The following is a 13,843-nucleotide window of genomic DNA, read 5'->3' on the forward strand; positions in this document are numbered from 1 at the left end:
ACTGCAAACATAGGTTACATCCCTGAACACTCTTAAAGGGAACCCGATGTGCAGAATACACATGCCATCTTTATTCCCTTCTAAACAATGCCAGTTGCCTGGCTGTCCTGCTGCACTTTTGGCTATAGTTGTGTTTGAGTCACACATCTGCAACAAGCATGCAGCCAGTGGAGTCACAGAAGTGTCCCAGCATCGGATCTAGAAGGTCATTCTTGGTCAGTGACTTTTTTCTATTAGAGGCAGCATCAGCACAGAAATCAGGGAACTGGCTTTTTTTTTGCTTAACATCAGGTTTATTGGTAAAGAGGACTTGTCATCTTAATGTTACAAGACTGCAGGAACAACTGACAGAAGAAAATACTCTTTTTTTTGACTATAATACAATTTTTCTCCCCCAAACATAGGGGCAAAATAGTCACTGCGTCTTATAGTCCAAATGCAGGGAGTTCCTGACTTGCGAACGCCTGCCAATACGAACCTCCAACCCGCAGCAATGTCGGGGACTCCCTGTACTGTGCCCATGCAGAGGACGACACAAAGGAGCATGGAGGTCGACAAAAGGGGCATAGGAGGACACATGGAGACAAGAGGGAATGAGGTACAAAGGGGGCATAATCCAAAAGATACCCCAGGTTTAGTATAGATTTGTCTCCTGGTTTTTGTCTTTTAAACCTAGGTGCATCTTATGGTTGTTAAAGTCTTATAGTCTGAAAAATATGGTAACAGCAATATAACAAAGAACCAGTGGAAGCCACCATCACAGTTTTACACAAAAAAATAAAAATAAAAATTGAACAGTACTAGGGAAAAAAGTAAATCTGACATGTTAGAGTAACTGTTTGGTAAAGTTTCATGAGAAAGCAACTTTAACATCCTAAAACAACCCCCCAAATAAGCAGTCTGTCTCCAATAAAGAAAACAAAAAAAAAATGTCTGAAGAATTAGTGAACCATTCTGAATGGAAAATGTGAAGGCTATATTTTAGTGTACGAGGACGGCTGCCATTCAGACCATATCTTATTAAATCTATGATGGGCACCTCTAGATGAGCATATTGCAACTGGCATGGTTTATTAGAGAACAAAGATGGCAGCCTCAGTTTTCCTCCCATCTAAGAGAACCTTTATAGTTTAGGCCCAAAGTCAAAAACTTCCATGTTACCTTCATGGCCTCCTGTGCAACAAGTCCACCAATGAAAGCGTTAACAGGTGCAAGGTTTCCGCTGGCCTGGAAAGACAACAGCTTCAGAAGATCCTCTTTCAGCTCCTCCTGTTTGGCAGATCCCGTTAAGTGCTCATTGATCTCTTTGGTAAGAGTGAAAACTTCTTTTGCATCAGACTGGAAAAGACCACAAAAGAATTGGGATTAATAAAAAGGTAGCTGGAAGGTCATCAAGCCTGGGGCAGCGATAAACGTCTTCTGTCGGCACCCACCTCATTGCGAGGCTTCGGAAGTCGCCCATTTTTCTTCTGGAAGGCATGGAGGCCCTGGAAGGCCAAATGAAGTTGGGATGGGCGCTCAAACTTGGCAAAGTCTGTTATAAGAAACTCTGGTTCCAACAGGGAGTCCCGAAGGGGTTTCTGTGAGAGGATAGAAGAGTAGGCAAAAAGTCATAACACTGTGTGGGTAAAGGCAAGGACTTTTACTCCGATTCTGGATATCCACTTACAAAGCTGATCTTTTTCGGCATCTTGACCTGGCTGACGATTCCTCCGCGAACATAGTCTGAGAAGCCAGTTGTGTCACAGATGCTGAATGTGTAAGGTCCTGGAGAAAGAAGACAGAGGTAAAAGCAGCACATGCTCCAACTGGAGAAATTTCAGAGGACCTTAGAAGAGGATCGAGGTGGCCCGGGAGGACGGTGAGGGAACAAAGGTCTCAAGGGGACTAGATGGAACCCCAGGTATGTATGTATTTTCCCCACACCCCCATCTCAGGTACACTTTAAAGACAATCATATTTTATTGAACATAGGTCGAAAATTACAACTTCTCAAAGGGACAAAACTCAAAGAGAATAGTCAATCAGGCACAATACATCATTATTGAAGGAACAAAAAAGTCCCAACCAAAAACTTTCAAGGACCAACCAAATCAACTGTCCTACATTAAAGGGAAGGTTCAGGGAGGGTGGGTAAAAAATAAAAATCAATTTCCACTTACCTGGGGCTTCCTCCAGCCCGTGGCAGGCAGGAGGTGCCCTCGCCGCCGCTCCGCAGGCTCCCGCTGGTCTCCGGTGGCCGACCCGACCTGGCCAGGCCGGCTGCCAGGTCGGGCTCTTCTGCGCTCCAAGGCCCGGAACTTCTGCGTCCCACGCCGGCGCGCTGACATCATCGGACGTCCTCCAGGCTCTACTGCGCAGGCGCAGTAGTTCTGCGCCTGCGCAGTAGAGCCCGGAGGACGTCCGATGACATCAGCGCGCCGGCATGGGACGCAGAAGTTCCGGGCCTTGGAGCGCAGAAGAGCCCAACCTGGCAGCCGGCCTGGCCAGGTCGGGTCGGCCACCGGAGACCAGCGGGAGCCTGCGGAGCGGGCACCTCCTGCCTGCCATGGGCTGGAGGAAGCCCCAGGTAAGTGGAAATTGATTTTTATTTTTTACCCACCCTCCCTGAACCTTCCCTTTAATCAAGGAATGTGGGGCAGGCTGGGAGCGGAAGGATAAGAATGGGGAATTTAGGCAGGAGATGGGGATAATTATAGGAAGACAGGAAGGGGCGTATGTAAAATTTAAATTCAGGACACAGACAAAAGTAGTCAATTCACATCTTACAGTTTAAATTTATTTCAGCTCCAAAGTATTAGCATGAATGGATGCTGATAATAAGTTAGTCTGTAGAGTAAATACACGGCTTCCAGTGTGAATAAGACACAATTACGTACAAGATGGAGCAGGAATGCTGCATACTAACTGGTCCTGTACTCACCGAGTACTTTGATCTCCACGGGCTCACAGCTGTTCAGCTCAGTCATGCCCTGTAATTCAGTGAAGGTAACAAAATCGCCACTTTCAAAGCCATGTCGAGCCTCATCTAAGCATGTGACCACTCCTGGGTTATCCTAGGAAGACAACAATAATTTAGTACCTAAACTAGCCTCTCCTTGTCTCTTGTACGTTGTAACACCACAGCTGCCAATGGCAGAATACTTGTGGCTATGAACCCCACATTATTTTAACCTCCTTGGCGGTCTGATTCTTTCCAGATTTTAGGGTCTAAAAGCGGTGCAATTTTTTTCACTCTTTCAGACCCTAAAACCTGAAAAAAATCATTCTGGCAGGGAGATCTGCAGCAAAATAAAAAAAAAAAAATGTACCTTCCTGGGCTCCTGTGCTGCAGTTTTCTCTTTGCCCACAAGATGGCGCTAATATACATATAAACGAACTTCTCTATATTTCTCTAATATAGAGAAGTTCGTTTTCAATATTAGCCCCGCTCCCGATGACGTCACGCTGCCACCACTGCTCTGCTGCCACCACGGCTGCGCTGTTCCAACTGGCTGCCGGGTCCCCGGAAGAATAGCGGGGACATGGGGGATCCCGGCGGCCAGGGAAAGACCCCACACTGCCGGGGAGAGAGGCTGGAGTCCCGCTGCGCAGCGAGATCGCGCGCGGGACTCCACAACTACAAGTAAAGCTCTGCACTGCCTACCCCGACCTGAGCTCGGGATCACCGCTAATAGCTTATTTTTTCTACCCCGAGCTCAGGTCGGGAAAACCGGCAAGGAGGTTAATACCATACTTCAATCACAACTGTGTTCACAAATGTTATTTTGTCAGGTTGCCACAAGGTCACACTGGTTGATAAGTTGTACGACCCCCCCCCCCCCCCCCCATCTTCCTGTCTCCATTCTGTTACATCATTTACAGTATGTTTCTCAGCTAAAAGGTGAATAATGGACCAAAGCTGTGGATTTCTTAAAAGGTAAAAACACATGGAAACATTACTGGTTTTTGTGCGAGTCAATAATTGAGCTCTGAAGTAAATAGACTGACTTCAGTTAAACTAAGTTTTCCTCTCACGTTTGAGTGAAGAGGATGCCTGAGTTCTAAAGGGAAAACCGTTCCTACAGATAATAGGACCATTCAAGTGACCCATACTGCATGCTGGAGTATCTGTTAGAAGAGACCTCCAGATCCAGAGATTGCACATAGGGATAGTAAGAGGCGTGAACTCCAGTAAAAGGATCTCTGCGCATGAGTGGCTTGACCTTTTGCAGATGCCGATTGAAATCTACGCCCCGTTTACTGCCTCTTATCTACGGCATAGATTTCAGTCTCCCGTCGCGGCTTGCTCCTGCTGCACTCAGCTGTCTAATGAGAGCTGAGCTTAGCGTGCTGTTCAGGATCACTGTGAGCCAATCACAGTGGTAAAAGCAGTAAACCATGTTGGTAGTGGTGGTGGGGAAAGCTCTGGTTCTTCAAGTGCGCCTGCAACATTTCATGGAAAAAAGTGTCAATACGTCACTCTCCAAACACTCCACTGCTGGCTGTGCATCCTTCTCGTCTTCACAGCAGTGCTCCCTTCTATGTACAAGTGTGGCCGCACGAAGCAGTTAGTGAACAGAGAAAAAAAGCCATGCATAAGCTACCCCAAGCTATTGTGCAGTATTTTCGAGGGTCCCAGAGCAGCTTAGGGGGAACAGGGAAGACTAAGGATCACCCAGATGCTTCCCCCTACCCCTACTGAGGCAAGTATCTAACTTTTTTTTTAAGTTACAGGTATGCATTTAAAGAGAGTCTGAAGCGAGAATAAATCTCGCTTCAGACCTCATAGATAGCAGGGGCATGTGTGCCCCTGCTAAACCGCCGCTATCCCGCGGCTTAACGGGGGTCCCTGATCCCCCAAATCCCCTCCGTAATGCGGGGGAGCGCTTCCTGGTTGGGCCAGGGCTAACCGCCGCAGCCCTGCCCCACGCGCGTCTGTCAGCGCGCATCTCCGCGCCTTGTCAAACATATTTAATCTTTATTATCAGGTTGTCATTAGGTAAACTGAAATAGTGTAAGCACTATAATTAGAGAAACATATATGCATATCTTATGGTATATGACTAATGTAACTGTTTGCATTATTATATCATGTGCAGTGTGTGTTTAATAATCCTATTATATCTGGTGTGCTGTGAATTATAATAACCGTATGAACTGCTTATGAACTATAGATACCCTCTCACCTAGTAAGCTAAACTGTTGGTGAACCTTCACCCAGTAAGCTCAAACTCTAGGTGAACTCTGTGAATTCAACTCTCACCTAGAGAGAATGAACTTTAAATGACCCATTCAACTGTGCATAAACCCTGGAGTCGTAAATTTTAAGTTGGCCCCATCCAAGGCCAACTCCCCCTCACATGTCTGTCTCTTGTGACGACCCTGAAACTCACGTGAGTACATAACTTGGTTAGGTACGATGTCCCCTATAAATATAGGTCAAGGCACTGTTCAGATAAGACATTTGCTGAGATATGCTTTAAGGAGAGGTGGTACGTATCTTTTTAATTTATGTACTCCTGATGGCTGAGAAATGTTGCTAGATATTTTTACTATTGCCTTTTTTATAATAACCCTGTTCTATGTGATCTTTGTATATTCTATGTTTATTATTACAAGAATACATTTATTTTAAGATAAAAAGTGATCTTGGTCTGAGACTCATTATTTCATTGGGGATATATGTGATACTAAAAATATATATTGTTGGTATGACTGGTTAAGAACCCATCTGACCGATCTGAGGAGAACTAACGCTTCACTGAGTTAGTATTCTCCATAGTTGGTTACCTATATTATATAGGATCTGGCAGCCTCTCCCCCGCCCCTCTCAGTCTTCCTTCACTGAGAGGGGCGCGGGAGAGGCGGCGATGCGCCGCTGATAGACGCGACTGGAGGCAGGGCTGCAGCCGTTAGCCCTGCCTCAAGGAGCAACCAAGTCTGCGACCAAGTGTCGCAGTGGGGGGTTTGGGGGTCAAGGGACCCCCGTTTAGTGGCGCTATTGCGGCGGTTTAGCAGGGGCACACGTGCCCCTAACTATGAGCTCTGAAGCGAGATTTATTCAAAGGCCGGCGGCTTCATCTATTACATTGCCGCCGGCTATATTTAATTAAATTAAGCAAGTTGTAATACTTTTGGCCGCAGCAAGATGGCCGTAAAATACATTGTGCTTAGTGTAACCATTACATTTCTAACATTGGCCGCTGCGCTGCGGCCACTTCGCACATTGGCCGGCCAGAACCCGAAGTGGCTGGCCAGAACTCAAAGTGGCCACACTTCGGGTTCTGGCCGTAACAGCTACATGAACCACTAGAGGGCACGTGCCCCTCTAGTCCGATCGCCGCCGGCAACAACAGCAAACAGGAGATTGCGTATAGAACGCGATCTCCTGTTTGGCTTCTCCTGTCGCCATGGATACGATCGGAATGACGTCATGGACGTCAGCCGACTTCCTGACGTCAGACGCATCCAATCCAGCCCTTTGTGCTGCCCGGGAGTGATTGGTCCAGGCTGCGCAGGGCTCTAGCGGGGGGCGCTCTTCCGCTGTTGCGTGCGGCCGATCGCCACGCAGCAGCGCCGATCAAGCTGTACGCGCGGCTAGCAAAGTGCTAGCCGCACATACAGCACTTTACATAATACAAATCGCCCCACCAAGGGCTGAGATATCTTCCGCGGCGGCTTACCCTGAGCTCAGCTTGGGGTTACCGCTAAGGAGGTTAAGGGGCAGAGCCTGCTTTCTGGAAGAGGGAATGGGGAGGCGAGTTAGTTGTGGTACTACCCACCCAAAAGAATCCATAACTAATCAATTTGATCATTGTTAGATACCTTTGTTATCATTGAGATCATGGCGCTCAGAGGCTGCTCTCCATTGGGATCCAACACAGCAAAGTCCTTTCCAAAGTCACAAAAAAGCTGCCTGTAAGAGACAGGGAATGAACAATGCTAAGGAAAAGGATTTGAAAGGGTGCTTTGAAAAACAGGAAAGTAAAAAAATAAAAATAGAGTGTGTGTGTGTGTGTGTGTGTGTGTATAGCTAGTGCTAGAAACACTAGAATGTGGCACATACAGTTGGGGTGCTGCCACAGCTTGAAGAGAAGAGTACTGTATTGTCCATCTCATGAGAAGCTGCCAGTTTACTGCACTCACCCAAAGAGTCCCCGGGTGTCTGCCACTATGAACTTGATGCTGTGATGGTGGCAGAAGTCACCCACCCGCAGCTGTTCGTCCAGGGTGGAGCCAGTGAGGATCACAAGCTGCGAAGACATAAAATCATTGGTGAATGCATAGCAAAGAATTACTGGTAAGTCACAAGCTGACAATCTGCAGCCGCTGAGGATCTACACAAAAATAGGAAATATACAGGTCCTAGGTTACCTGCAAAAATAAATCTTGGTCAAAACACTCTCAGACCATCAGGTCCAGATTCAGTCACTGCACATTCACAGACCATCAGGACCAGCCTTCACTGTCACTGCACACTCTCAGACCATCAGGTCCAGCCTTCATGGTCACTGCACACTCTCAGACCATCAGCTCCAGCCTTCACGGTCACAGCACACTCTCAGACCATCAGGTCCAGCCTTCACGGTCACTGCATTCTCTCAGACCATCAGGTCCAGGCTTCATGATTACTGCACACTCCATCAGGTCCAGCCTTCATGGTCACAGCACACTCTCAGACCATCAGGTCCAGCCTTCACGGTCACAGCACACTCTCAGACCATCAGGTCCAGCCTTCACGGTCACTGCACACTGTCAGACCATCAGGTCCAGCCTTCATGGTCATTGCACACACACAAACCATCAGGTCCAGCCTTCACGGTCACTGCACACTCACAAACCATCAGGTCCAGCCTTCATGGTCACTGCACACTCACAGACCATCAGGTCTAGTCTTCATAGTCACTGCACACTCAGACCATCAGGTCCAGCCTTCATCGTCACTGCACACTCCGACCATCAGGTCCAGCCTTCATAGTCACTGCATTCTCTCAGACCATCAGGTCCAGCCTTCATGGTCACTGCACACTCACAGACCATCAGGTCCGGCCTTCATGGTCACTGCACACTCACAGACCATCAGGTCCGGCCTTCATGGTCACTGCACACTCCCAGACCATCAGGTCCAGCCTTCATGGTCACTGCACACACTCAGACCATTAGGGTAAGCCTTCATGGTCACAGCACACTCACAGACCATCAGGTCCAGCCTTCATGGTCACAGCACACTCACAGACCATCAGGTCCAGCCTTCATGATTACTGCACACTCCATCAGGTCCAGCCTTCATGGTCACTGCACACACTCAGACCATTAGGGTAAGCCTTCATGGTCACAGCACACTCACAGACTATCAGGTCCAGCCTTCATGGCCACAGCACACTCACAGACCATCAGGTCCAGCCTTCATGGTCACAGCACACACACAGACCATCAGGTCCAGCCTTCATGGTCGCAGCACACTCACAGACCATCAGGTCCAGCCTTCATGGTCACTGCACACTCTCAGACCATCAGGTCCAGCCTTCATGGTAGCTGCACACTCTCAGACCATCAGGTTCAGCCTTCATGGTCACTGCATTCTCTCAGACCATCAGGTCCAGCCTTCACACTCACTACACAATCTGAGACCATCATCTCCAGCCTTGATGCTCACTGCACACAGACCATCAGGTCCAGCATTCATGGTCATTGCACACCCACAGACCATCAGGTCCAGCCTTCATGGTCACAGCACACTCACAGACTATCAGGTCCAGCCTTCATGGCCACAGCACACTCACAGACCATCAGGTCCAGCCTTCATGGTCACAGCACACTCACAGACTATCAGGTCCAGCCTTCATGGCCACAGCACACTCACAGACCATCAGGTCCAGCCTTCATGGTCACTGCACACTGTCAGACCATCAGGTCCAGCCTTCATGGTCACTGCACAATCTCAGACCATCAGGTCCAGCCTTCATGGTCACTGCACACTCACAGACCATCAGGTCCAGCCTTCATGGTCACTGCACACTCACAGACCATCAGGTCCAGCCTTCATGGTCACTGCACACTCACAGACCATCAGGTCCAGCCTTCATGGCCACAGCACACTCACAGACCATCAGGTCCAGCATTCATGGTCATTGCACACCCACAGACCATCAGGTCCAGCCTTCATGGTCACAGCACACTCACAGACTATCAGGTCCAGCCTTCATGGCCACAGCACACTCACAGACCATCAGGTCCAGCCTTCATGGTCACAGCACACTCACAGACCATCAGGTCCAGCCTTCATGGCCACAGCACACTCACAGACCATCAGGTCCAGCCTTCATGGTCACTGCACACTGTCAGACCATCAGGTCCAGCCTTCATGGTCACTGCACAATCTCAGACCATCAGGTCCAGCCTTCATGGTCACTGCACACTCACAGACCATCAGGTCCAGCCTTCATGGTCACTGCACACTCACAGACCATCAGGTCCAGCCTTCATGGTCACTGCACACTCACAGACCATCAGGTCCAGCCTTCACGGTCACTGCACACTCACAGACCATCAGGTCCAGCCTTCATGGTCCCTGCACTCAGACCATCAGGTCCAGCCTTCATCGTCGCTGCACACTCCGACCATCAGGTCCAGCCTTCATCGTCACTGCACACTCCGACCATCAGGTCCAGCCTTCATAGTCACTGCATTCTCTCAGACCATCAGGTCCAGCCTTCACACTCACTGCACAATCTGAGACCATCTCCAGCCTTTATGGTCACTGCACAGCACACTCAGACCATCAGGTCCAGCATTCATTCTTACTGCACACTCCATCAGGTCCAGCCTTCATGGTCACTGCACACTCACAGACCATCAGGTCCAGCCTTTATGGTCACAGCACACTCACAGACCATCAGGTCCAGCCTTCATAATCACAGCACACTCACAGACCATCAGGTCCAGCCTTCATGGTCACTGCACACTCACAGACCATCAGGTCCAGCCTTCATGGTCACTGCACACTCACAGACCATCAGGTCCAGCCTTCATGGTCACAGCACACTCACAGACCATCAGGTCCAGCCTTCATAGTCACTGCACACTCTAAGGCCACATACAGACATCAGACCATAGTCTTTGGAAAATGAAAGATCAGAGACCAATCTTACCACCCTTCATGTAGTATGAGAGCCATACTCTACTCAGTCTTTTCTATGGAGCTGAACTCCACATCAGGAAAAAATCTCTGCAGGCTGCTGCACACACAGATGCTGTACAGACACAAAAGATCAGTATCTGCAAAAGATCTGTTCCTGCCAAAAATCCATTCCTGCAAATTGCAATGATAGTCTATGAGATCTGCAGATCATCATACACACATGATTTAACTGACATTCATCTGCAGATCTGAAAATCCATCCTGGTGGATCTGATCTGCAGATGAATGTCAGTTAAATCATGTGTGTATGATGATCTGCAGATCTCATAGACTATCATTGCAATTTGCAGGAATGGATTTTTGGCAGGAACAGATCTTTTGCAGATACTGATCTTTTGTGTCTGTACAGCATCTGTGTGTGCAGCAGCCTGCAGAGATTTTTTTTCCTGGTGTGGAGTTCAGCTCCATAGAAAAGACTGTGTAGAGTATGGCTCTCATACTACATGAAGGGTGGTAAGATTGGTCTGTGATCTTTCATTTTCCAAAGACTATGGTCTGATGTCTGTATGTGGCCTAAGACCATCAGGTCCAGCCTTCATGGTAGCTGCACACTCTCAGACCATCAGGTTCAGCCTTCATGGTCACTGCATTCTCTCAGACCATCAGGTCCAGCCTTCACACTCACTACACAATCTGAGACCATCATCTCCAGCCTTGATGCTCACTGCACACAGACCATCAGGTCCAGCATTCATGGTCATTGCACACCCACAGACCATCAGGTCCAGCCTTCATGGTAGCTGCACACTCTCAGACCATCAGGTTCAGCCTTCATGGTCACTGCATTCTCTCAGACCATCAGGTCCAGCCTTCACACTCACTGCACAATCTGAGACCATCTCCAGCCTTTATGGTCACTGCACACTCTCAGACCATCAGGTCCAGCATTCATTCTCACTGCACACTCCAGGTCCAGCCTTCATTGTCACAGCACACTCTCAGACCATCAGGTCCAGCCTTCACGGTCACAGCACACTCACAGACCATCAGGTCCAGCCTTCATTGTTATTGCACATTCAGACCATCAGGTCTAGTCTTCATGGTCACTGCACACTCACAGACCATCAGGTCCAGCCTTCATGGTCACTGCACACTCACAGACCATCAGGTCCAGCCTTCACGGTCACTGCACACTCACAGACCATCAGGTCCAGCCTTCATGGTCACTGCACACTCACAGACCATCGGGTCCAGCCTTCATGGTCACTGCACACTCACAGACCATCAGGTCCAGCCTTCATGGTCACTGCACACTCTCAGACCATCAGGTCCAGCCTTCATGGTAGCTGCACACTCTCAGACCATCAGGTTCAGCCTTCATAGTCACTGCATTCTCTCAGACCATCAGGTCCAGCCTTCACACTCACTGCACAATCTGAGACCATCATCTCCAGCCTTTATGGTCACTGCACACTCAGACCATCAGGTCCAGCATTTATTCTCACTGCACACTTTATCAGGTCCAGCCTTCATGGTCACAGCACACTCTCAGACCATCAGGTCAAGCCTTCGTGGTTCCAGCACACTCAGTCAGGGCCAGCCTTCATGGTCCCTGCATTCTCTCATACCATCAGGTCCAGCCTTCACACTCACTGCACAATCTGAGACCATCATCTCCAGCCTTTATTGTCAATGCTCACTCCACCAGGTCCAGCCTTCATGGTCCCTGCACACTCACAGACCATCAGGTCCAGCCTTCATGGTCACTGTACACTCCCAGACCATCAGGTCCAGCCTTCATGGTCACTGCAAACTCAGACCATCAGGTCCAGCCTTCATGGTCACTGCACACTCACAGACCATCAGGTCCAGCCTTCATGGTCACAGCACACTCACAGACCATCAGGTCCAGCCTTCATAGTCACTGCACACTCTGTCCATCAGGTTTAGCCTTCATGGTCACTGCATTCTCTCAGACCATCAGGTCCAGCCTTCACACTCACTACACAATCTGAGACCATCATCTCCAGCCTTTATGCTCACTGCACACAGAAAATCAGGTGCAGCATTCATGGTCATTGCACACCCACAGACCATCAGGTCCAGCCTTCATGGTCACTGCACACTCACAGACCATCAGGTCCAGCCTTCATGGTCACTGCACACTCAGACCATCAGGTCCAGCCTTCATGGTCACTGCACACTCCGACCATCAGGTCCAGCCTTCATGGTCACTGCACACTCCGACCATCAGGTCCAGCCTTCATAGTCACTGCATTCTCTCAGACCATCAGGTCCGGCCTTCACACTCACTGCACAATCTGAGACCATCATCTCCAGCCTTTATTGTCAATGCTCACTCCATCAGGTCCAGCCTTCATTTTCACTGCACACTCACAGACCATCAGGTCCAGCCTTCATGGTCACTGCATTTTCTCAGACCATCAGGTCCAGCCTTCACGGTCACAGCACACTCAGACCATCAGGTCCAGCCTTCACGGTCACTGCACAATCTCAGACCATCAGGACCAGCCTTCACGGTCACTGCACACTCAGACCATCAGGTCCAGCCTTCATGGTCACAGCACACTCACAGACCATCAGGTCCAGCCTTCATGGTCACAGCACACTCACAGACCATCAGGTCCAGCCTTCATGGTCACTGCACACTCACAGACCATCAGGTCCAGCCTTCATGGTCACTGCACACTCTCAGACCATCAGGTCCAGCCTTCATGGTCACTGCACACTCACAGACCATCAGGTCCAGCCTTCATGGTCACTGCACACTCACAGACCATCAGGTCCAGCCTTCACGGTCACTGCACACTCAGACCATCAGGTCCAGCCTTCATGGTCACTGCACACTCAGACCATCAGGTCCAGCCTTCATGGTCACTGCACACTCTCAGACCATCAGGTCCAGCCTTCATGGTCACTGCACACTCCGACCATCAGGTCCAGCCTTCATAGTCACTGCATTCTCTCAGACCATCAGGTCCAGCCTTTACACTCACTGCACAATCTGAGACCATAATCTCCAGCCTTTATTGTCAATGCTCACTCCATCAGGTCCAGCCTTCATTTTCACTGCACACTCACAGACCATCAGGTCCAGCCTTCATGGTCACTGCAGACTCACAGACCATCAGGTCCAGCCTTCATGGTCCCTGCACACTCAGAGACCATCAGGTCCAGCCTTCATGGTCACTGTACACTCACAGACCATCAGGTCCAGCCTTCATGGTCACTGCACACTCACAGACCATCAGGTCCAGCCTTCACGGTCACTGCATTCTCTCAGACCATCAGGTCCAGCCTTCACACTCACTACACAATCTGAGACCATCATCTCCAGCCTTGATGCTCACTGCACACAGACCATCAGGTCCAGCATTCATGGTCATTGCACACCCACAGACCATCAGGTCCAGCCTTCATGGTCACTGCACACTCAGACCATCAGGTCCAGCCTTCATCGTCACTGCACACTCTGACCATCAGGTCCAGCCTTCATAGTCACTGCATTCTCTCAGACCATCAGGTCAAGCCTTCGTGGTTCCAGCACACTCTCAGACAATCAGGGCCAGCCTTCATGGTCACTGCATTCTCTCATACCATCAGGTCCAGCCTTCACACTCACTGCACAATCTGAGACCATCATCTCCAGCCTTTATGCTCACTGCACACAGACCACCAGGTCCAGCATTCATGGTCATT

General features: G+C 49.5%; 1 protein-coding gene across 1 annotated transcript in view; it reads right to left on the minus strand.

Annotated features, from left to right (window-relative positions):
* Positions 1–13,843, minus strand: part of UBA1 (ubiquitin like modifier activating enzyme 1) — a 103,576-nt gene that overhangs the window by 39,282 nt on the left and 50,451 nt on the right. The window contains exons 6-11 of the mRNA XM_068247998.1: positions 7,129–7,235; positions 6,808–6,898; positions 2,924–3,056; positions 1,670–1,767; positions 1,434–1,580; positions 1,162–1,338 (exon numbers count right to left, since the gene is read on the minus strand). Of these exons, the coding sequence (XP_068104099.1) occupies positions 1,162–1,338; positions 1,434–1,580; positions 1,670–1,767; positions 2,924–3,056; positions 6,808–6,898; positions 7,129–7,235 (753 nt within the window). The remainder of the gene's footprint in view (positions 1–1,161; positions 1,339–1,433; positions 1,581–1,669; positions 1,768–2,923; positions 3,057–6,807; positions 6,899–7,128; positions 7,236–13,843) is intronic.

The sequence above is a fragment of the Hyperolius riggenbachi genome, chromosome 8, assembly GCF_040937935.1.
Source record: "Hyperolius riggenbachi isolate aHypRig1 chromosome 8, aHypRig1.pri, whole genome shotgun sequence".
In the NCBI taxonomy this organism is placed as follows: domain Eukaryota; kingdom Metazoa; phylum Chordata; class Amphibia; order Anura; family Hyperoliidae; genus Hyperolius; species Hyperolius riggenbachi.